Here is a 24,228-nt window from a genome sequence, read left to right as displayed (position 1 = left end):
AGGTTTTAGAGTAATATTTTTTAAGAAGAATCCCTCCCTCACGAATTCCTATGGAGAAGACTGGCCTGGTGAGTTTAGGTATAGAGTTCATCTCCCTACTTAGCTCTGTGTACCCAGGGATTTGCTCTCCAGAACTAATAGACCTGTAGGTTGATAACACTAGTCATAGAAACAATAGCAAAGGGGTAGTAAGAAAAGCAAGAGAAGCAGCAGAGTAGAAAGCCATTCTGTGAGGGTTGGTGTTCTTGTTCAACTTCAGCTTGCACAGCCCAGCCAATGAATGCCTAATTTGATCACACTGAACTCTAATAGTTTGTGCATCTCAACAACACAAGGAATTGTATTTAATTTTGTCTTTCTTCACCCTTTATATGTGAGCCATGGCCTACCCTTCTGGTAACCATGAACTTGAACTCTCCTTGTCATTGCCAGTCATGTTGATGGCCAAGGGGGAGAGAGTCTCCTAGAGTCTATAAAACCAATGGATCCTCTGTTCTATTTGGTACCCAGCTGGGCAAAGGTGGTCCAACAGCAAATGTTTTCCCTTGGATTCACAAGCATGGACAGCTTTACTACTCACATACATAAACACACACTCATCCTAACTGGAGAAAAATAAAACATTTTTGGTATTTTTCTTTTGAAGAAGGGAGTCCCTGGAGTGCAAGTGAGCCAAGCATTGAGCCTGAGGGTCTAAGCAACACTGGCACTGAAGAAAACTACCACAGGAACATGTCATGGCTTCATGTGAGTAAAGTCAACAAGCATCTATCTGTGATGTAGGCAGTGTATTTTCTTAAATCAAGTTTTTGGCCTCCTACTGAAAGAAATTTCAATAAGATGTTCTGTACAGTTTTACCCCACCATCGACCAGAAATTGGCAAAAATGTTTGTGGTATCTATTTTAACTAAAGACTAGAGAATAGTTGAAGTTGATGTGACATTGACATATTTAATTCAAAGTCAGCCATGACTCTAAGATCAGCCATAGGCCAAAATTTAAACTATCTAGAGCTAATGGAAGTAGAGACTAGGTATCATGACTAGTACATATAAAAAAGAAATATACTTTAACAGAAGCAGAGTCAAAGACCAGATTTTTCCAGTCTCTAAGAGTTCTTTCCTGCCTTTTTTTTCCTCTTGATTATAATAATTTTCATACTCTTTCATATACTTTACAATTATAGGTTATTAAATTTGTGCTTAAAGTGTAAGATCTTTGTTTATCAATACTTGAAAACCAATATATACATATATATTATAATGTTAATAATATAATAATAAAATTATATGTGTTACAGATGGATTATTAAGTGGATTCAGTTTAAGATTTCTATCAAAACTTGGAAGCCAGCCTATACATGCATATAATATAAATAATAATATATAACATATATAACATAAATCTATTATAAATATATCCTTAAATGGGTTAATTCCTTGAAAAGTCATCTACAAGCTTTCATTTGCTTCTTCACAGGGTTTCTTGGATCAGGTGTTAATACAGAAAAACAAAAGCAAACTAGTTATACAATTATTATAATTGTGGTTCTATATCCAGAAAGTTAACATGTTCTTTAACTCTCTTCCATCACCTGCAGTTTCCCTTTCCAGGGGAAAAAAAGCTGTTGGGCTTTTTGTGTTTCAGGTCATGATCTTATTGTGCAATCAGCAAAGTTTCATCTGCACACACATTGACTATTGCCACCCTCACTGCTACCTCCACCACAGTCGTTCCTGTGCTCGCTTGGTGCGGGCCATCAAATTGCTATATGGGGACACTGTGGATTCCCTTCGAGAAGATAACACAGTTCATAATGTGGCCTTTCGGGGCAAGAAGCAAAAAGAGGTAAGAGGCATAAAATTCAATATGGCATTTGTTATGCTTTATATTTCTTTGATAATTTGAGGTAGAACATGAATGTTAACATATTAATATTTTGAGATACTATTCAGAGAGTGGAAAAAAAATAAAAATAAAACCAACCAAATTCACTGCTGTTGGGACTGTGGAGAAACAGGTATGCTCATACATTGCTGGTGAAACTAACTTTGTAGAACTCTTTTTGGAGAGCAATCTGACAATATGCAATAAAAGTTATAAAAAGAACTATATTCTTTGACCCAATACCAATCTGCTGCTGGGAGTATACCCTGGAAAGAATAATCAAAAAAATAAACAAATAAAGAGGAGCTATGTGTTCAAAGATTTTTATAGCAGCATTATTTGTAATTACAAAAACTGGAAACAATCTGAATTCCAATAATTGAAAGAATGATTAAATAAGCTGTGATATATTGATGTAATGAAGAGAAATTTTGAAAGATCTTTATAAAATAATCCAGAATGAAAAAATAAGAATGTGTAATTTGTGTAATGATGACATATGTAAATGATAACTAAGGGACAAAGAATTCTGACAGGATTTTAGAAGGAGTGATAATAGATCTTACAATACTTTATGCATTGAAATTAATTTAAATGATTACTAAGTTTTGTTGTTTGTAAAAACTGACATATAACAATAATGGGAAAATACAACAGAAAATTTTAATCTGCAGCTCTTGGACCTTCCAATTGTAATGAGTTTATGAACTTGCTTTTTAAAAAATATTTGATATTTTAGTATTATAAATGAATATAAATTTTTATATTTCAATATAATTATTTTCATCTTTAATTCTACATAATTTATTTTATGTATTTAAAAACATCATTCTGAAAAAGAATCCATTCATTTCACAAAATTATCAAGAGTCCATGTCATTAAAATTTTTGTTCCCCTGGGGTAGAACTTTCTTTAAAAATTAACTATAAGTTGTAAATTATATCAACAATTTAAATAAAACTACAGTGTATGTATGATTCAGAACAAAGACATGTAAATTGGTGAAAGAAGGACAAAATTTTTGTTCTGATTTCCAAAAACAAAAAGAAGCATCTCTCCCTACAATAAAGAGATATTTTTCTCCCTATCAAACTATAAGAAATTGTTTGACTATTAACTGGCAAATGATTGGCTATGTGATGCTGGTTAAGCTGAAAGAAATGCTTTAAAGAGAATATTCTCTTTAAATATAAATATAAAGAATATAAAACAGGTATTTTTTCAATATGAAGCTACATTTTAATACCCAATTTGAGCACTTGAAATTTTCAAAGTTAATAAAAACTCAAAAATCTTAAGCCTGCCCTTGAGAAGCAGTAGACCTTCAATCTGCCAGCCTAGTGGTAAAGCAACCAATAGCAGTTGCTTTTTGCCCATAGCCATTACATCTACTATTAATAATCTGCATTTGTCCAGTGGCTTCACCAAAGGATTCTCCTTCATTGATTATCCAATTCAATTAGTATTTAGTGTGCATCTGCCAAAGTTTCAGCACTATACCAGAAACTGTGGGAGGTACAAAAGAGAAGTGAGCATTTGCCCTGAAAGAGTTTATGATGAAGCTGAGTGAAAAACACACCCACATTAAGCCATCAGAAACAGGAACAAATGTAGGATATCACAAGACAAAATGTACCTAAATTCAGAGGGAAGAAGAATAGCATCGTGATTTACAGATGATTTTCAGGAGCCAAAGGAAAAAAAAAGTGTTGTTTATTCCAATGTTTAGAGAATATAAAAAGATGAAGATGTTTGTTTGCCATTAAACATGCTTAAGTGAAAACCAAATTATTTCCCTGGTTGTTGTTTTTAACCAAAGTATGATGAGTGATATATTTTTTTCTTTTTTGTTTGTTCTTGGTTAATTTTAAAGGCATGGATTGTTGATCATTCACATGTGCCTCTCAGCCACAGTTGACCTCAGGATCATGGGAAAGGGTTCTAGATCTTTGTTTATATTCCTGAGAAGAAAACAAAACCAATTCTGATTCTTTTCAAAAGCCATCAATAGCATTATTTGCCAGTTCTCAAACCAATCCCATATGGCATTTGTGGTCCTTCATTTCTCACTTGAACAATATAGTCTTCCAAAATGGGAATAGCCTTCTTCACAATCTATCTTTTCTTTCAGGATACTCTAACATTTATCCATTTTTCATAAGCCATAAAAATGACCCCTAGTCTGTAAACCTGAGCTTCCATTAAAACAGGATAGCAAAATAGTAAAGCAGAATCAGACAAAGGTCTAATGAGCAACCCATTATTCAGCACTTTCTCATTCTTGTGTCTCTTCAGGTGTGTTTGTAGAGCAAATTGCATTTATGAAAAAATGAGCATATTTTCATTTGGGTCTCATCACTGTTCTAATTCATGTTTCTATACTCATAGCTCTTGTTTGTATTATAATATCATTCATTTGGGGATGTTGTTTTACTTCTATCATTTTATCAGTGTCCATCAGTTGCCCAGCTAAACTGGAAGTTTCTCAAATACAGAAATTTCTTCTCTTTATTTCATATTCTTGTATAGAGCTCTAGATATAATAAATAATAACAATATAGGTTGACATGTTATCTATCATGTTAATAAATTATTATTTAATTAATTTATATTTAAATAACATTCAATTATAATATTATAATTATAAATACATTATACATAATAATATAATTATAATAATAAATTAAATTAAATAAACATAATTTAATTAATAACATTAACATGTTGATGTATTAATATACTATATTATTATATAATATATAACCATACATCTTAAAATTATATTATGTATGAATACATTGTTTTGATTATAGTGTATATTATACTCTATAGTGTTAATATAGTGTATATTAATATAATACACTGAATAAGTAAAAAGACTGTGGCCCAGTAATAAGAAGAACTGAACAAATCCCTATTTGACACTTTTACTGGCCTTGTGAGCTTTGGCAAATCATCAAACTTATCTGAACTTCATTTTCTTTGTTTATATTTTTTAAAGTGATGATAACACTTGCATTACTTACCTCACAGAATTTTTGCAAGAAAAATACTTGGAAAATCCTTAAGTATAATATAAATATGAGACAATGTTATTACCATACTAATATGGAAAGAAGCTGAAGCTTTTCATTAAAAAGGAAGAGAAAAAAAAGTTACTTGTCATTGCTAGGAAGAATAATTCATATTACAAAAACTAAGCAAAATGTTTACAGATCTAATTATTCTTGAAAATTGTGTATAAAAGTGATATATTATCCACATTAGCTTTATATATGGTAGGGCAACATAACTATCCATTAGTTTTCTTTCATAATTTATTAAAACATATATTAACACTAGAGATTCTCCTAACATAGAAGAGCAATATTACCTTTTAGGGATATAACATTTTGCTTGGCTCATCCCCCCACAAGAACTTGGGAAAATGTTTGCAATAGATAATCAAGTAGTACTGACAACAATTGTATCACTTGCTTTATTATCCCAGTCACAGTATTCCAAAAAGAAGTTATATTTTTAAAAAAAAATCTTAACTATTAAGTCTCAGCAAAAAGGCAAACTACGCTCCTCTAAAAATACCAAAAGGAGCATTCCATAATGTTTCTTGGAGTATTTAGGGAAAGGTTCCAGTTTTATGGATACCTATAATAATCTCCTGATATGTTGTAACTCCTTCAGTAAACTTCCCAAAATAGTTCCCACTAGACCAGAATTCCATCTGGGAGCAGTGCTCCAATAATGTGTGAATTTGGGGCCTCTATTAACATAAATTCTATCTATAGGTCCTGAGTCCAGACCATCTGCTATCTTCAAGTTCATGTGATGTTTCCAGATGTTCATAAAACCACTTTATTTTAACAGAAAACCTTAAAGTAGGAGTTCTTAACCATTTGTGAATTAAAAGAAAGAAATTAATCATTGAAATAGGGTAATTAAAATATTTTTAAATAAACAAAACCCCTGCTAAAGGATTCTGATCATTAATAGAACAGCCAGGAATCAGCATTTTTAGTATTCTAAACAGATAACCTTTCTTTTATATGGCTGTTCTACCCTCCTGAAATCCTATTATCTCTCAGTATTTTTCCACTTCTAAAAACTTGTGGAAATTATGGGAAACATCAAATCAACAAGCACTTATTAAGTACATCAAGCACTGTGTTAAGCTGAAAATATAAGCAGTGTCCTTGACTTCAAGGAGTTTATACTTTAATAGGGGAAGACAAAATATTTTTTAAAAGCTTAAAGGGAGAAAGGTTTGGAGAAAGAAAGAGCCTGTATAGATTCATGATAGAGCAAGTCCAGAATCCATGTGGGATTGGGAGAGGAACAAAAACCTGGAAAGCTTGGGCTCTTTCTTAAACATGGAGGTTCTGAGAGGAACTAGCCAATGAAAGGAAGGGAATGCAAGGGAGGAGTCATTACTTCCTCTGTGAGAAATCCGGGGCCAGAACGAACTTGAGGAAACCTGGAAAACTTAAGAGGAAGAAAAACATGACTGACCTTGGAACTTTCCTTTAAAATGAAAAATCATCTAATCTCTCTGAAACTCATTTTCCTCATCTGTTAAGTGCAGATTTTGATAGATGAACCGGAAGGTGACATTCCATTTCCATTTCTGACACACAGTGAACGCCTGGGCCTGGGCAAGTCATTAAACTTTTCAATGCCCTCCAAGGCAACTCTATATAAGACCTCTAGGTTCCAAGATGGGTGCTAAATTGTGTTGGTAAAGGGACTTGCATCCCTGGGACTTTCAAATAAACTCCAATGAAACAATGATCATACTCATCCAAAAAATAAGTATATATAATAATACCTGTCCTGTCTACTTCATATTGTCATGAGGAAAACAATCTGTAAAGCATAAAATACTATACAGTTTTAAGTTTTAAGCTTTAAGAGCTTTAAACTGTAATAAGACTTTTGTATAAATGCAAGTTGTTATGCTGCTGTCATTATTATAATTATTCAGAAGTGAAGCTAATTTTCCCCTGGCACTCCTATGAGAGGAATGACTTTCCTTGTACAAACAAATGATTTGAAAGCAGCCTCCAAATTAACTTATGTAAGCATGCTTTATTCTATGAATTGCTTTTGCATTCCCAGAAAAAAAAAACAATAAACAAATCTCCTTTGCACAAATTATAGATGTTCTAAAGTCTGCACCTGCATTCTTTTTGTCTTTAGAAAGCACGGCATGAGCTCTGACTCACAGTTTCAAAGCATATTCTTTAGTAAAGATGGAGCCATCCTATTCACATAAATTCAATGTTGTAAACCCTTGGGGTCAAACACTTTAAATACTTTTCTGGAATTCATGGGTAGTCTCAGAGTTACCTTGTTTCTCACAAACTCTGCCTGTAACCCCATTCAAGAGTGAACCAGAAGCACAACTTGTCTCTTTTTGTGTAGGTTGAAGAAGCAGCCTTTTAAAACCCACGCCCAGAGGAAAGAATGAATACTGAAACGACCAGCATGTACTGGCTCTGGGTTAGGAGAGTTATTTAATCTCTTCCCACATGATGTAGCCCCTGAAACATGGCTGAAGGTTAGAAGGACTTAGATCAGTGAATGTTCTCATTAGAAGGACTTAGATCAGTGAATGTTCTCATTCAGAAACAATACTTCCAGCTGCTTCTCTGATTGCAAAAGGACCAACCAACAATTTTTTTTTAAGTTAAAAAGTTAAAAATCAGTGGTTTTTCCACTGCTGGAATCAAAATATAACAAATAGCAGCAATAACACTATCTGGAGCTTGCTTTACATTACTTTTCATACATTGTTATTACATAATTTGGCCTACACAAATAACCTGGTGAGGGGGTGGTATTATTATTCCTGTTTTATCAAAGAGTAAATGAATTCAGCAAGTTTAGTGACTTAACCAAGATCATAAAACTAGTTTATGTGACTTGCTCCGTCACATGTTAATTTGAATGCTGCTTTAGACAAGCTTCATGACCCTAAGCAAATCTACTCAGCCTCGGTTTCTTCATCAATAAAATTTTAACAATAACCTCACAGGACTATTGTCAAGAAGGAATGAAACTATATGTTGGAGTATTTTGTCAAGCATAGAGTGCTATGCAAATGTTAGCTATTATTAAATATCTGAGGAAGGATTGAACCCAACTTGAGCTGAGTTGAGGGCTTACTTAGCAAGAAAAGGGGAGGAAATGTTCTCTCCATAGATGTGATAAGCCAAATAAATCTTAAATAACCTTTTTATTAATGAAAATGTCTCTTGACTTTCAGGAACTTTTGGACTAGAAGAAGATTTGAGGAATTTATTTAGATTGGAGAATGACTTTAATTTCTTTTCAGATCTGCATGTCCCTGGATGGAATCCATTCCTTTTTTTAACTTAAATATCTTATTCTTTTCAGTGCTCAGATAAGTCATGCCTGAGGACGCCCTCTCTGAAGAAGAGAGTTACAGAGACTAATCTAGAAGGCAAAAAGGACTCTGGGATGTTAAAATACATCAGACATCAGGTACTGACCATTGCATCACATTCAATAACATGTTTACAGGCATTCCTAAATTAAGGTACACAGGGGCAGCTAGTTGATGCAGTGGATAGAGCACCAGCCCTGAAGTCAAGAAGACCTGAGTTCAAATGTGACCTCAGACACTTAACACTTCCTAGCTGTGTGACCCTGGGCCACTTAACCCCAATTGTCTTAGGAAAAAAATAATAATAATAAAGCACACAACATATCAGCATACATTCAGTCAGTCATAAGTTGTTATTAAGTGTTGACTTTGTATGAAGGATATAAAAGGAAGCAAATGTTCACTGATCAAGGAGTTCGCTATCTTAATAGAGGAGATGACAAATATTCACAAATAAGCATAATATAGAACAAATGAGAAATTTTAAAAGAGGGAAAGCACTAAAATTAAGAAGAGTTGAGAAAGATTTGGCAGAGATGTGAAGAAAGAGTATTCCAGACATGGACAGACAGGAAAAAAAAAGTCCAGAGTAAAGAACTAGAGTGTTTTTTCATGGAAGAGCTAGGAGGTCAATGTCGTAGGATCAAAGAGTATATAGTAATAAATAAGGTGTAAAAATATTAAAAAGATGTCAAGTGGACTGTTATAAAGAGCTTTGAGTACCAAATAGAGGAAGACAAGGAGCCACTAGAGTTTATCGAATACAGGGGGAGAGTTATATGAGCTGATTCACATTTTTCCAGGTATCAGGTGACTGAATGGAAGATGGATTGGAATGGTAAGATACCAGGGGCAGCCAAGTATTCCAAGGTTTCCACGTGTTCTGTTTACAATCAACAGGTTATTATGATAGATCATAAGTAGGATGATGTAGTACTGTATCAGACAATAGAACAGGGTAAACTTAAGCAAAGGTGAAATAAAATTTTGGCAACAGATTGAACATGTGTGTGAAAGATAATGAGATGAGAATGGCTTCTAATTTTTGAGGCTGAGAGGATTAGGGGATATGGTAGTGCCCTTAATAACAGCAGGGAATTTGGAAAAGGGGACCCTTTAAGGAAAAAGATGATGAGTTCAATTTTGGATGTGAACAAATTACCTCAACTTTTAAATGTAAAATATGAGGTAAAGGTCCAATGGACTTGTGATGACAAAAGCCATCTGCACCCAGAGAGAGGACAATAGGAACTGAATGTGGACCATAACATAGTATTTTCACTTTTATGCAGCATGGTATTTGTGGAAATATGTGGAAATATTCAGGTGATCAGCGGATTCTTTCAATTTCTATTTTACACTCTGGTTTTACAATATCAGGATAGTTTTCTTTGATAATTTCTTGAAAAATGATGTCCAGGTTCTTTTTTTGATCATGACTTTCACATAGACCAATAATTTTTAAATTATCTTTCCTGGACTAATTTCCAGGTCAGTTGTTTTTCCAATGAGATATTTTACTTTTTAAAAATGTGTGTGTGGGGGGTGCTTTATTGTATCTTGATTTCTCATAATTTTTTCATCATCTTCCATTTGCTGAATTCTATTTTTTAAGGAATTATTTTCCATGGTGCACCAAATGCCAATTTTATTTTTTAAGTCATTCTCCTCTTTAGCTTTTTGTAGTTCCTTTTGCATCTCTCTCAATTCTTTCCTAATTTTTCCTCTATTTCTCTTACTTGATTTTCAAAGTTCCTTTTCAGTTCTTCCATGGTCTGAGCCCAATTCTTATTTTTCTTGGAGGCTTTGAATAATAGGAACTTTGACTTTGTTATCTTCTGAATGTGTGTTTTGCTCTTCTTTGTCACCATAATAACTTTTAAATATTTTGTTTTTCTTTTTGTTTTCTGCTCCCTGTACTCCTTTTTAATGCCTATCCAAAAGGGAATCCTAGCTTTAGGGAGAGCTAAAGAGAAAAGATATATTTTCTAGCTACTAGATTCTAACTTAGATCACCTCTTTCCATAGAAACAATGTTTTAAGTTGTAAGTTCCCAGGCTAGCTCATAAAAACTTACAGAACAACAGAAATGGTAATTGATGCTAAATAGATTTTTATGGGCTACTTTTGATACTTAATCATAATTTATCACATGAGTTCAATGAAAAAAATGCATTTGGAGTCTTGAAGCTGGCATACAAATAAAACTTTGGAATAGTCCATTTGTAAGTTGGAAACAGCTTGTATTTTTGGAAAATGAAATAAATTACAGAATTTAAGATTTGGAAAGACCCTCAGGGACCTGTTAGAACAAGCCATATACAAATGGTTGTCCAATCTCTGCTTTATAGTATTGGAAGGAAGGAGGGAGGCTGGGGAAACCCACTGGACCTTGAGGCAGTTGATTCGCCTCTTTGGACTATTCAAATTATTAGGAAGTTTTTCCTGACATCAGCTTACATTAGCTTCTTGTAAGTCATACCCAGTGCAGTTGGTTCTGCCTTCTGGGTCCAAACAAAACTGGTCTAATTCCTCCTTCACATAACAGCACTTCAAATACTTAAAGACAACGGACACACTGAGTGATTTTTTTTCCTATTTAAACATATATAGTAGTTTCAACTAATTCTTTGGTCTCAGCTTTCCCCCTCCTAGTTGTTTCTCTTCTATTCTCTCTCAAACTTGTCAATGACCTTCTTAAACAGTAATGCTCAGAATGGAGCACAGTATTCTGACAAGATAGGAGGACAGTAGGACTCGTCTTCCTGATTCTAGAAGCTCTGACCCTCCTAATGAAGCCCAGGAGCTCATTAGTATTATTTTTGTCACCCTCAAAGAGCTCATATTCTAATGGAGGATTATAACACATATAAGAGGAGCTATTATAAAGAATGTCCTGTGGAAACTAGTCAGGAGTGCATCAGAAAAACTTTGTCTACACCCCTATCTTATTCTTATGAAATTCATTTTTTTTACTCAGATGAAAAATTTTTCATGTATCCCTATTGAATTTTATCATCCTAGATTCACTCCAATGTTCTAGATTTTCAAAATTCTTTTGGATCCTGATATTTTCATCCACTATTAGTTAGCTTTCCCTTTCAACTTTGTATCATATACAAATTGATAAGCATATCACTTAATTTTTAAAACCATTGACAAAAAGTATCCAACAATACATGGTCAAGCACATATTCTTGTGGTGTATTACATTGGAGAACTCCTCCCATGTTAACATTGGAACTGTAAGGACTACTTTTTGCACCTGGTCATCCTTCCTAATATTCTGGAAATGTAATAGTACAGTACAAAACTGTCTATAACAGTTCAGTGCACCCTAACCAAAATCAATGGGGAATTTAGATATGAAGAGGTATTTTTCTTCTTACTGTGCATCATTCCACTAACCAGAAAACAGTTTGTTACACTGATTCTACCCTAGAGCTTTAGAAAGAGATATTAAAATACAACTTTATTTTAAATCAATCTGCAAATAACTAGTGACTCCTTGATATAACAGTGAGTTCTAATAGAGCTCATCATCTAACTAGTTTCTTTCAGATGATGGTTTATTCTCATTTAGAAAAAGAACTAGGAAAAAGTAAATTAAACAGACTGTCAATTTTGTGAAACTGTCAGTATTCTCCCTCATTTTAAATGTTTTTGAAATGTGATAGATTTTTTTTTCTTTTTTGTCTCAAGGTTATGAGCCTGTCCCCAGCTCCCTTGTCTCTGCTAATCAAAGCAGCACCAATTCTGACCGAAGAGATGTATGGAGACATCCAGCCTGCAGCCTGGGAGCTACTGCTCAGTATGGATGAGCACATGGCTGGAGCTGCAGGTAACACAAAAACAAGACCCACCCGGGAGTCATTTATTGTGGCAGCTCATATTTTAAAATGATGGTTTTATTAATTCAGGCTGATCTCCTAGATCAAACAAATAGCATGACATATTGTTCTGGCTATAGCAGTAGTTGAGATCTTTCCTAGTTCCTAGGAATCATAGAATTTTCAAACTGTAAGGACCTTCAAAATTATCTAGTCCAATTCTCTGAAGTTCAAAGGTCAATGCTTACTTTAAAATCATATGAGAAGTAGATGGCAGCTTGGGGATTTAAATCCATGCCTCTGGAGGCCATGCTGCTATCTCCCAGGATGAGGGATTGGATCTACTGGCTTTTAACTCTGGGCTGATGAACACATTCTGGAGATAAAAAATATATAGAATTTTGTCTTGTAGCAATACTTCCAGCATATTTTTCATTCTGGTTTATTTTTCTTTCCCTGTATCTACTGTGCAGCAGCAGTAGTAGCAGCTGATATTTATTGGGTGCCTACTATATGTGATGAGAGAAAGGAAAGGGGGAACCCCATTTGTCGGTGCAAAGATCCCATGAGGCGCAGTGTCTCCTGTAAATGAATTTACAGGCCCTAGATTGATAAATAAAAGGTTTACTGTAGAAATTTGGAAGTAAAGTTCAGTTAGAAAGACGCCAGGGCCGAAGGTGGCCACTGGGCAGGCAGGAACCCTTACATGGCCAGAAGGATACCATGTGCTGGGGGAAGGACTCCTGCAAAGAGAGAGCTCTGGCTTGGCTCTTTTATACCTAAAAGATTGTGGGCAGTTCCAAGTTCTTGGTCGAGCTTTTCAGATAAGGAAGAAATTGTTTGTGGGGGGCTGAGAAAACCCAAGCTAGCTCAGATCCGGTGGGGGCTGGGCCCGGATATTCAGCCATGGGGGTTGGGAAATCAGAAAGAAATCTTAAAGGGACTTCAACCCCCATCATTTGCAAGCCACTGTGCAAAACATTTGTGATATAGAAAGGTCTCTAACCACAAAAATTACTGACAAAAAGGTTAAAGCTAATAACCATGTATATAGAATTTACTATGTAGTGGACAGTGTACTAAACACTTTTTTTATAAATGCTAAAATATTTGATCCTCACAAGGTAGGTTCTACAATTATCTTCAATTATCCAATTGATCATCCCTCAATTGTCCATTTGATACAAAAAGAAGTTGGGTGGCTTACACAGCTGGTTAGTGTGAGAAGCCATTTAATTCTTCCTTACTCCAGGACAATGCTCTATTTATTGTGCACCATAGTCCCCTAGTATGCATGCCTGGAATACTACACTAAAAATCTTCTGCCATGTTGACATTGAACAAATTAAGAAGTACCTTTGTGCCTGACAGAAATAAAACAATAACATAAGGTAGAAAATGTTATGTTAGATAAAGGGCAAAAGAAACAAGACAGGAGTTCAAAGGAAGAATGATACTTAAAACTGAAGAAAATGAAATATTTAATCTGAGTTGTGATAGAAGTTTAGACCTTGGCCAATCAAAGATGGGGAGACATTCTAGACAGGAGAAACTTGTAAGTCAAAGGGTAGAGGCAGGAATGGACATACCCTATTTGCAAAACAATGAGAGAGCAAGAGGAGAGTTAGGGAAGTGTTAGGAGATGAGAGGAGTCAAAGATGACTCAAAAGTTTTAAGCTGAATGCTTACGAAAACAATGATACTATTGACATAAAGAGACTCCAGAAGGAAATTAATTTGAGAGGAAAAATAATGATCTTGATCTTAGACATGTTGAGTTTAAAGTGATGATTGGGAAGATTCAGGTAGTATTGTACAAAAGGTAATTGGAGATGTGGGGCAGAGGGTTAGAGGAGTTATAAGAGGGATATATTGAGAAATCACCTCTCTATGGATAATCCTTGAAGCCATGAAGATGGATAAAATCTTTCCTTAAAAGGGAGGTAAGGCTAGCAGCAACAGCACACTGAGCACTGAAGTATGCACATCTAGAGATCGCTGTGGGATGCCAAGAGGAGCAAAGGGAGCTGGGAAGAAAAGAGAAGGAGCAACTGCTTCCCTGAAGAGAGATGGCATAAAAAGATAATTTCACAGTAACCAAGGAAGGAGAGTTTTAAGGAAAAAAAACCATTAAGTGTTTTATAGAATAAAGAAGGCAAGGAGAGCAAGAAATGAGAAAAGACAAGATTTGGCACTGAACAATCATGCTGTCTCTCATAAGAATTTTTTTCTTTTTTCCTTTAAAAAAATCAAATATTTATTGATATATTTTGTTTTATTATTTTCTCTTTCCCTCCTCAAGTGGCATACCTTATTACCAAGAGTAAAAAACGAAAAAGATTGCAAAACTAACCAACACATTAAAAAATCCATTATTATATATAGTATTAAATACTGTTAGTCTCCCCCACCTCTGCTAGAAAGGCAGGGGGTAATTTTCATTGCTCTTATTTGGGGCTAAGCTTGGTTATAATTTATTTCATGCCAATAAATTTCATTGTTTGGTGCCTTATTTTTCATTTCATTATTGTAGCCATTGTATATGTTGTTTTCCTAGTTTAGTTTCTCCTGTAGCTCATATGTCTTCCCGTGCTTTTCTACAATCATCTTATTCATTTGCCTTCATGTCTCTAGGACCAATGCTGTAACCATTGTACCACTCAGTGGCCTCAGAAGTATAGATAAAAGGAGGCAATAAATTCCAGGATTTGAGATAGACAACACAAAAGCACCGAGACAGGAAATATCATATCATATTATATTATGAACAATTGATGATCATGAACATTTTGGCTGCATCTCAGGGGGAAAGATGGAAGATAATTTCCAATGAGACCGGAAATATAAGTTGGAACCAAGCAATGAAGAACTATAAAAACTAAGCAGAAAACATATATTCTATCCTTAAAAAAAAAAAAAGTGATTCCCCAGCAGTAGATTGAACAGGATAGTCACATGGTCAAATCAATGTTTAAAGTGAGTTTGGAAACAACATGAAAGATACCCTAGAAGTTCTGAAAGCAGTTAGGAAATACGGGTGAGAGGTGTTGAAGGATTGAAATAAAGTGTCATCCATGTGAATGGAAAAGGTCAGAAATGAGATGTAGTGAGACAGAATCATCAATTTTTTGCAACTAAATTGATGATGTGAGTTGAGAAAGAGGGAGGAGCCAATGAGACTGCTAAAGTTATGAACCAGGGAAACTGGAAGAATGATGGTATCTTTGACAGAAACTTTGAAATTTGGAATAAGAAAGGGATGAACATTGTCTTTGTTTCTAGTTCCTTGCAAGCACTGAGAACTTGCCACTATAAATATTTTTAGTGAAAGAGCAATTACATGACAAATGTTGAATAGGAACGTGTGAAACTGGGACACTAATACATTGTTGGTGGAATTGTGAACAGATCCAGACATTCTGGAGAGCAATCTGTAACTATGCTCAAAAAGTTATCAAACTATGCATACCTTTTGATCCAGCAGTATTTCTACTAGGCTTATTATATCCAAGAGAGATCTTAAAGAGGAAAAGGGACTCACATATGCAAAAATGTTTGTGGCAGCCCTCTTTGTAGTGGCAAGAAACTGGAAACTGAATGGATGCCCATTAGTTGGAGAATGACTGAATAAATTATGGTACATAAATGTTATGGAATATTATTGTTCTATAAGAAACAATCAGCAGGATGATTTTAAAGAGGCCTGGGGAGACTTCATGTAAGTCTCTAAATGATGTGAGTGCTAAGTGAAATGAGCAGAACCAGGAGATCATTGTACACAGCAACAAGATTATAGGATGATCAATTCTGATAGACGTGGCTCTTTCCAACAATGAGATGAAATGCCAGTTCCAATGATCTTGTGATGAAGAGAACAATCTACACCCAGAGAGAGGACTGTGGGAACCAAGTGTAGACCACAACATAGCATTTTCATTCTTTCTGTTGTTGTTTGCTTGAATTTTGTTTTCTTTCCCAGTTTTTTTTTCTTCTTGATCCAATTTTTCTTGTGCAACAATATAATTATATAAATGTTTACATATATTGGATCTAAAATGTATTTCAACATATTTAACATGTATTGGACTACCTGCCATCTAGGAGAGGGAGTGGGGGAAAGGAGGGGAAAATTTGGAATACAAGGTTTTGCAAGGGTCAATGTTGATAAATTATCCATAGATATGTTCTGTAAATAAAAAAATTTAATTTAAAAAAAAAAAGAAAAGAAAGAGCAATTTCAGGGAAGCATTTAAGACAGACATTCTACTGCAAAGAATTGACAAGTCCAAGTATAATGGGAAAGTGGTAGCAGAGAATGAAGGTTGTTTAAAGAAGTTGAGAGGTATTGAGATCTTTGACCTCTACCCAATAGTCTGCTGCTAAATTTTTTAAAACATTTCTTTAGAAGAAAAGTATAGGTATGCATGACACATTTTAGAATTCAAAATGCATTATTAACATTTTCTCAATCACTCTTTAAATTCTAGACAATTTGAACAATAAATACAGCCTTGATTTGTAGCATTTTCTCATTTCTGAGATATAATTATTCACATTGAAATCTTAACAATTGAGTCTTGCAAACCAAAAGAATTATCTCCAGTACATCCTACTTCTGTCTCAAGTGGAATGAAAATCTATTATTCAAGTACCTAGTAATAAGAAAATTTAAGAGTTAGAAAAGACTATATACAAAGAATTTTAAAAAGAGGATCACCTAATTTAATTATATCATTTTTCAGATAAAGAAACCTAATCTTTGCAAGGGCATGTGACATTCTCTAGGCCTAAGCTTCTTAAACTATGAGTTGCCACCATCATGGGGTTATATAATTTAATATGGGGATCATGAAATTATGATTTCTTATGAGTAAGTGTTTGATGGGTATGCATATTTATATACCTATATATCTTGGGCTATGTAAAAATTTCTCAGGTAAAAAGGGGTCACAAGTGGAAATTTAAGAAGTCCTGCTGTAGACTTTTTAAAAATTCAGCAATATAGCAAAGCATAAAATCCAGTTCTCTTGGCTCTCATAATTCTCTTTCTACTTTGTGACAATAAGTCATTCTCCTAGAGCTTTGGGGCATTTTCCCATGCTGAATGGGAACCTGACATGTAAGAAGCTTGAGTCAAAAATTCTAGTAAAATGATAACATCCCCTAGACCGATCCTCCTAGATCGGGCCCTCTCCCATCCCAATTTCTTATTTCTATCTGATCTCAGACCTGAATTCTAATACTTATTAATATGCTTACTAAATATATGACCCTGGGCAAGCCATTTAGTTTCTCTCTAACTAAGTTTTTTTCCTATATAAAAATGGAGATAATAGAGCATCTATTTCATAGGATTGTTATGAGGATCAGAGATAGCATACATCAAGCCCTAAGTAAATCCATCTATTGTCGTTATATACATATAACTTTCTAACTTACATTTATTTGTGTATGTTGTTCTTATCCTTGACAGTGTGTACCTTGAAAGTTGTCAATGTTGTCACAGAATGACAGAATTTCAGTGTTAGAAAGGACCTTGATGACCTCTTAATTCAGCCCAGACTCTAACCAGAATTCCTACTGCAACACAACTGACAAGTAGTCATCCAATCTTTTCTTGAAAACTCCACTGAGGGGAAAACCTCTCCCTTCCAAGGCAGCCCATCCCCTTTTTGGATAGCTATGACTTATAAGAAATGTTTCAGCACACCAAGCCCAAACTCAACTCTTTTCAATTTATACCCATTATTCTCTTTTCTTTTCTACCATCTTGATTATAAAAATATATATGTAACTTCTTTCCCTCTTGGCAATCTTTTAAGTACTTGAAGATTAAATAATATGTCCACCCACTTTATCTTTCTCTCCTTTCTGTTCGCCAGACATAGTTCTTTCAATCAATTCTCCCATGTCTTAAACTCAACTCTTCATCATTCTGGTTGCTTTTCTTTATATGTTTTCTAATTTGTCATGGTCCTTTCCAAAATGCATTTTTCAGAACTGATCACAATACTCCAAAAGTGATCTAATCAGGGGAAAGTATAATGGGACTATCTCCACCTTACTTTGGGAAGATGTAGTTCTCTCAAGACCATGTTAACTTTTTTTGGCAATCACATCATGCCATTGACTCATGTTATTCTTATAGTCCAATAAAAACCCTTACATCTTTTGTGGTGTTTAAAAAGTTTTAAGAGACATAGTTTCTGGATATTTTAATTATTTTATTAATAAGTCCAGAATGTTAATAAAAGGATGGTCATTTGGCTATCTCTCTTAGAGCAAAGACACCTCGTGGCTTTGGATTGCATTTTGAAGTGAGCCCTTTAAAGAGTAAATATTCCTCAGACTAGCAATCAACATTAATATTTAACAATTAATGAGAGCCCAAATTTAAAATTTCTTTTACAGTCTAATTAGATTTTGACCTGAGTAAATCTTTAAGAGAGATTTCACATGTTGGTTGATTACTGGAAGAGGAAATAGAAAAGAGGAAAAACCTTGTTCCTAATACGATGATTAGTTATTAATACCAGAGAGAAATAATAATTTCTCACATTTTACAATTAATTGGTATCCAAAATCATCTTTTCTGTTTTGTTCTGGGTAGAAGAGGAAGTTCTTATTTCCTATGTAAGACTTTACATTTGTCACTATTAAATTTCATTTTATTAGACTCATTCCAAAATTTCAGTCTGCCAAGGTCTTTTTAGATTCTGACTCTCATCCATTTCATTAGCTATCTCTCCCAGCTTTATATCTTCAATTAGGCAAGGATGCCATCTATGCTTTTATCCAAATCACTGATTGAAAATTAAATAAAAATTTAATTTAAAAAATTAAAATTATTTAAAATAAACATATTTAAATAATCCAGGATTAAAGATAGATCCCTGAGGTACTCCACTTGAGACCTCTCAAGCTGACATCGTCATTAATGACTATTTTTCAGTTCCAATTTCATCTACTAGTACTATAATCTATTCCACATTTTTCCATATTTCTTACAGAAATAGAATGAAATGATTTATCAAATACTTCATCAAAATTGAGGTAATCTATATCTTTTGCATTCTTCCAATTTACCAATTTAATAACCCTATCTAAAAATGAAAAAACAAATTTAAAAAGGAAATTGTTTGAAACTAGCATGAAACATTCTTGATCTTTGTGATCACTGCTTGTTTTCTAGATATTTACCACCATTTCTTTAATAAAACATTAACTTAATCATAAATAAATAAATAAATAAATGTAAATTATAATCCTAGAATTTTGCTGAGAATTTAAATCAAGCCCTAGAGCTTGTAGGCTCTGTTCTCTAAGCTTTGTTGAAAATTGACTTCTTTGCTCTTGAGATTCTTCTCTTTTTATCAATGCTATTTCTCATAAATCATACTAAATAGCTTCTTTAGAATCTGAGGATGTAATTAATCTCAACCAAGTGACTTGAATTCATCAAGGACAACTATATGCTCTTGCAATCTCTATTCTTATCTTATATATCAACTCATCATTAGACATTAAAATTTTGTCTTCCAGTTCAAAATTCACTATATTTTCCCTATGAATTTCCAATCCCTAGAAAAGTGCCCTGAAGGTACGTGTTTTGTAAATGTTACTTCAGTTGGGTGGGATGAGGCTGGAATAAAAGTTGAATGGTAAAAGTACAGATTTCAGAACCTGTAGAGACATTAGAAATCATTTAATCCCTCATTTTTTTAATTTATTTTTTTTTAATTTTTTAAATATTTAAAAATTTTAAATATTTAAATTAAATAAATGAATAAAAATTAAAGTTAAATAAAAATATATTTAAATATTAATTATAAATAAATTAAATTAAATAATTAAAATTTAAAATATTTTAAATTATTAAATATTTAAATAATAAAAATAGTAAATGAAAAATTAACTATTAAATATAAATTAATTAACATAAATTAAAAATTTAAATAAATATTTAATATTTAAATAAATAAAAATATTTAAATATTTTATAAGATTTATATTATATAATATATAAATAATTTTAATATGTTATATAATAATATTATAAAGATATAAAGATATTATATCTTTTTATTTACAAAATATGGGTAATTTTTTCAACATTGACCCTTGCAAAACTTTCTGTTCCAAATCTTTTCCCTCCCCCGAACCTTCCCCCAGATGGCAGGCAGTCCAATACATGTTAAATATGTTAAATTATATGTTAAATCCAATATATGTATACATATTTATACAGTTATGTTGCTGCACAAGAAAAATCAGATCTAGAAAGAAAAAAAAACCTGAGAAGGAAAACAAAAATGCAAGCAAACAATAACAGAAAGAGTGAAAATGCTATGTTGTGATTCCCACAGTCCTCTCTCTGGGTGTAGATGGTTCTCTTTATCACAAGATCTTTGGAACTGGCATTAATCATCTCATTGTTGGGAAGAGCCATGTCCATTAGAATTGATCATTGTAAAATTAATTAATTAATTAAGTATATAAATAAATAAATAAGAAGAAATAAATTTTAAAAAAAGAATTGCTCATTGTATAATCTTGATGCTGTGTTCAATGATCTCCTGGTTCTGCTCATTTCACTCAGCATCAGTTCATGTAAGTCTCTCCAAGCCTCTCTGTATTCATCCTGCTGGTCATTTCTTATAGAGCAATAGTATTCCATAACATTCATATACCATAATTTATTCAGCCATTCTCCAATTGATGGGTATCTATTCAGTTTCCAATTTCTTGTCACTATAAAAAGGGCTGTCACAGACATTTTTGCACATGTGGGTCCCTTTCCCTCCTTTAAGATCTCCCTGAAATGTAATCCCAGTAGAAACACTGCTGGATCAAAAGGTATGCACAGTTTGATAACTGTGAGCATAATTTCAAAGTGCTTTCCAGAATGGTTGGATTCATTCACAGTTCCACCAACAATGTATCAGTGTCCCAGTTTTCCCACATCCCTCCAACATTTGTCCTTGTCTTTTCCTGTCATCTTAGCCAATATGAGTGGTGTGTAGAGGTATCTCAGAGTTGTCTTAATTTGCATTTCTCTGATCAATAGTGATTTGGAGCACCTTTTCATATGACTAGAAATAGTTTCAATTTCTTTGTCTGAAAATTGTCTGTTCATATCCTTTGACCATTTATCAATTGAAGAATGACTTGATTTCTTATAAATTTGAGTCAATTCTCTATATATTTTGAAAATGAGGCCTTTATCAGAACTTTTTAATATAAAAATGTTTTCCCAGTTTATTGCTTCCCTTCAAACCCTGTCTCCATTAGTTTTGTTTGTCCAAAAACTTTTTAACTTAATATAATCAAAATTATCTATTTTGTGATCAATAATGATCTCGTTATTCTTTGGTCACAAATTCCTTCTTCCTCCACAGATCTGAGAGATAAACTATCCAATGTTCCTCTAATTTAATTATAATCTCCTTCTTTATGCCTAGATCATGAACCCATTTTGACCTTATCTTGGTATACAGTGTTAAGTGTGGGTCAATGTCTGCCATACTCGTTTCCAATTTTCCTAGCAGTTTTTATCAAATAGTGAATTCTTATCCCAAAAGCTGGGGTCTTTGGTTTGTAAAATACTAGATTGCTATAGTTATTAACTATTTTGTTTTGTGAACCTAATCTATTCCACTGATCAACTTTCTGTTTCTTAACCAATACCAAATGATTTTGATGCTTTGTAATATAGTTTTAGATCAGATACAGCTAGGCCACCTTCATTTGATTTTTTTTTTTCATTAGTTCCTTTGAAATTATTGACTTTTTGTTCTTCAAGATGAATTTTGTTGTTATTTTTTCTAGTTCAATAAGATAGTTTCTTGGGAGTCTGGTATAGCACTAAATAAATAGATTAGTTTAGGGAATATTGTCATCTTTATTATATTCTTAGGACATCGAAGAGCACTTAATATTTTTCCAATTGTATCTGACTTTATTTATGTGGAAAGTGTTTTGTACTTTTGCCTTTAGATGAAGTACTCTTTCTACTCTACCAGTGGTATTGTCTCAATCCAATGTTAGACATTTGCTAGCTATATAACAGTGGCCAAGTCAACCTTTTTGAGCTTCAAGTCCTCATCTATGAATGTAAAATGAAATTGTAGCTATAGGAATGAAGGGAAAGTTTCTTAAGATAAGCAAAACCTGACAATTGTTGGTGAAAAGTAAAACAATAGATTGGCAAATTCTCTATTCACCATAGCACTGGTTCCTTCTTCCAACCTGGATTTATGTGGCTCATGTTTTAAATTCTGATATATAATTATTATGGTTCATGATCTTGTTTCTGATTCTTTTAGATAAAAGCCACTATTAAAACTCACAAAATTTCTTTCCATATTTTTCTCTTTTCATTTTGGGGTAGTAATGGCATCATAGTTAAAAATTTGAGTTTAAAAATTGAGAGAAACCTCAGAAGTCTTGTACTCTAATCTCTTCCTGAAAAGAATTCTCATTACATAGCTAATAAGTGATTATCTAGCCTCTGGTTGAAGGCTTCCAAGAAGAGGAAACATGCTACCTCACAAGATAGCTCATTTTATCACCTTTGGATAGTTTTAATTATGAATTTTCCTTTTTGTTCATAAAAGCTGAATTGTTTGAAATGTGAATTTTTGAAAAATTATCCAGAAAAATTGATGTGCTTTTTAACATATTTTTCACTAGAAGGCCAGCCTCATTTTTAAAAATCTTACAAAATTTCAGAAAAGCTATTAATTTGAAACAAAATTGCACTTTGGATCAAATGACAAAAACAGAGGAATCCAATTTTTAAAAAACAGCCAGAAGTTTGCTATAAGTAGGTCAGTGGCTAGAGTTATTTGACTGGAGCTCATAGACTAGAGTAGTTCTAGCAAAAGTCACCATTCTTTGGCCCTGTCAAAATGTCATTGCACTATAAAATCACAAATTGGAAACTGGTGGGTGGAATAAAAGATGGTGCTTCATGCCCTTGTCTGAATTGAGGTTGTTTTTTGCCCACATAGTTGGACAGGTTTCATTTCCCCTCAGGGATCTTTTCACCAGAGCTGGAGAGTTGTTTTCCAGATGCATAAGCCCAGTGACATGTCCTTGATTAATGTTGGATTGCTTCCTTCTAGCTGCCATGTTCCTGCTATGTGCAGTAAAAGTCCCAGAGGCTGTATCTGACATGCTTATGTCAGAGTTCCATCACCCAGAGACTGTACAACGGCTCAATGCCATCCTCAAGTTCCACACACTCTGGAGATTCCGCTATCAGGTATGGCCTCGGATGGAGGAAGGAGCTCAGCAGATTTTTAAGGTGAGCATGGGTCAGTTATAGAACATCCCTAAACTCTAAACTTTAAGCTTTTACTTTCAAACCCACCCAATATAACCTGGAAGGAAACTTCTATAAAATCATTCCAAGTTCTTTTGATAATATTATTTCAAACTTTTTGGTGAAATCATTTCAAACTTATTTTCATTTTTTAATTCCATTTTTTAAAAAATGGTAGGTCATTTGCCAAAGCTGGTTAAGTGGAGCAATTTTTAATTTTTATTTTCAGTTATAAATTCTCTCCCTCCTTCCATCCCTTCCCTTACTCATAAAGAAACAAGAAATACAGTATCCATTATACCTATGAAGTCATACAAAACATTTAATGGAATAACTCTTAAGAATTCAAACTTCCTGATACCTGCTAATCTAAAATAGTGGGCTATAAATTGAGCTTGACTAAATAATGCTTTTTCATTAATAATAACAATATTTATATAACACTTTAAAGACTGCAAAACAACTTCTTATATATTATCTCATGATGTCTTCCCAATAATCCAACAATTATTTGTTCTATTTTATATTCACAATTTACATTACATCCATTTTACAAAGATTAAGTGATTTGTCAATAGTATTATAGCTTGTACCACAGTAGATCTCCCTCAACCCAGGTCCATAATGTTTTCTGTCACACCATAGTGCCTATCATTAGCATTTCAATGGTCATTTTACAGTTGTAATTACAGAGTTTTCCATTACAAAGAGCCAGAAGGCTGTAATCCCTCTGTGATACTCAGTTATAGCCAAAATTATCTCCTTGTGTCCTAGTAAGCA

The 24,228-nt window shown here is 33.4% G+C and overlaps 1 protein-coding gene across 10 annotated transcripts in view; it reads left to right on the top strand.

Moving 5' to 3' along the window:
- The window catches only part of UNC80 (unc-80 homolog, NALCN channel complex subunit), a 218,502-nt gene that overhangs the window by 116,740 nt on the left and 77,534 nt on the right, over positions 1 to 24,228 (top strand). For all 10 annotated transcript variants that reach the window (XM_074298820.1, XM_074298825.1, XM_074298823.1 and 7 more), the window contains 5 exons: positions 647 to 747; positions 1,649 to 1,849; positions 8,283 to 8,390; positions 11,995 to 12,133; positions 23,249 to 23,430. In XM_074298820.1, coding sequence (XP_074154921.1) covers positions 647 to 747; positions 1,649 to 1,849; positions 8,283 to 8,390; positions 11,995 to 12,133; positions 23,249 to 23,430 — 731 coding nt within the window. The remainder of the gene's footprint in view (positions 1 to 646; positions 748 to 1,648; positions 1,850 to 8,282; positions 8,391 to 11,994; positions 12,134 to 23,248; positions 23,431 to 24,228) is intronic.

This window comes from Sminthopsis crassicaudata, chromosome 3, assembly GCF_048593235.1.
Source record: "Sminthopsis crassicaudata isolate SCR6 chromosome 3, ASM4859323v1, whole genome shotgun sequence".
NCBI classification, from domain to species: Eukaryota; Metazoa; Chordata; class Mammalia; order Dasyuromorphia; family Dasyuridae; genus Sminthopsis; species Sminthopsis crassicaudata.
Note: the sequence above shows the minus strand (reverse complement) of the source record. Positions and strands in the feature narration are given on the sequence as shown.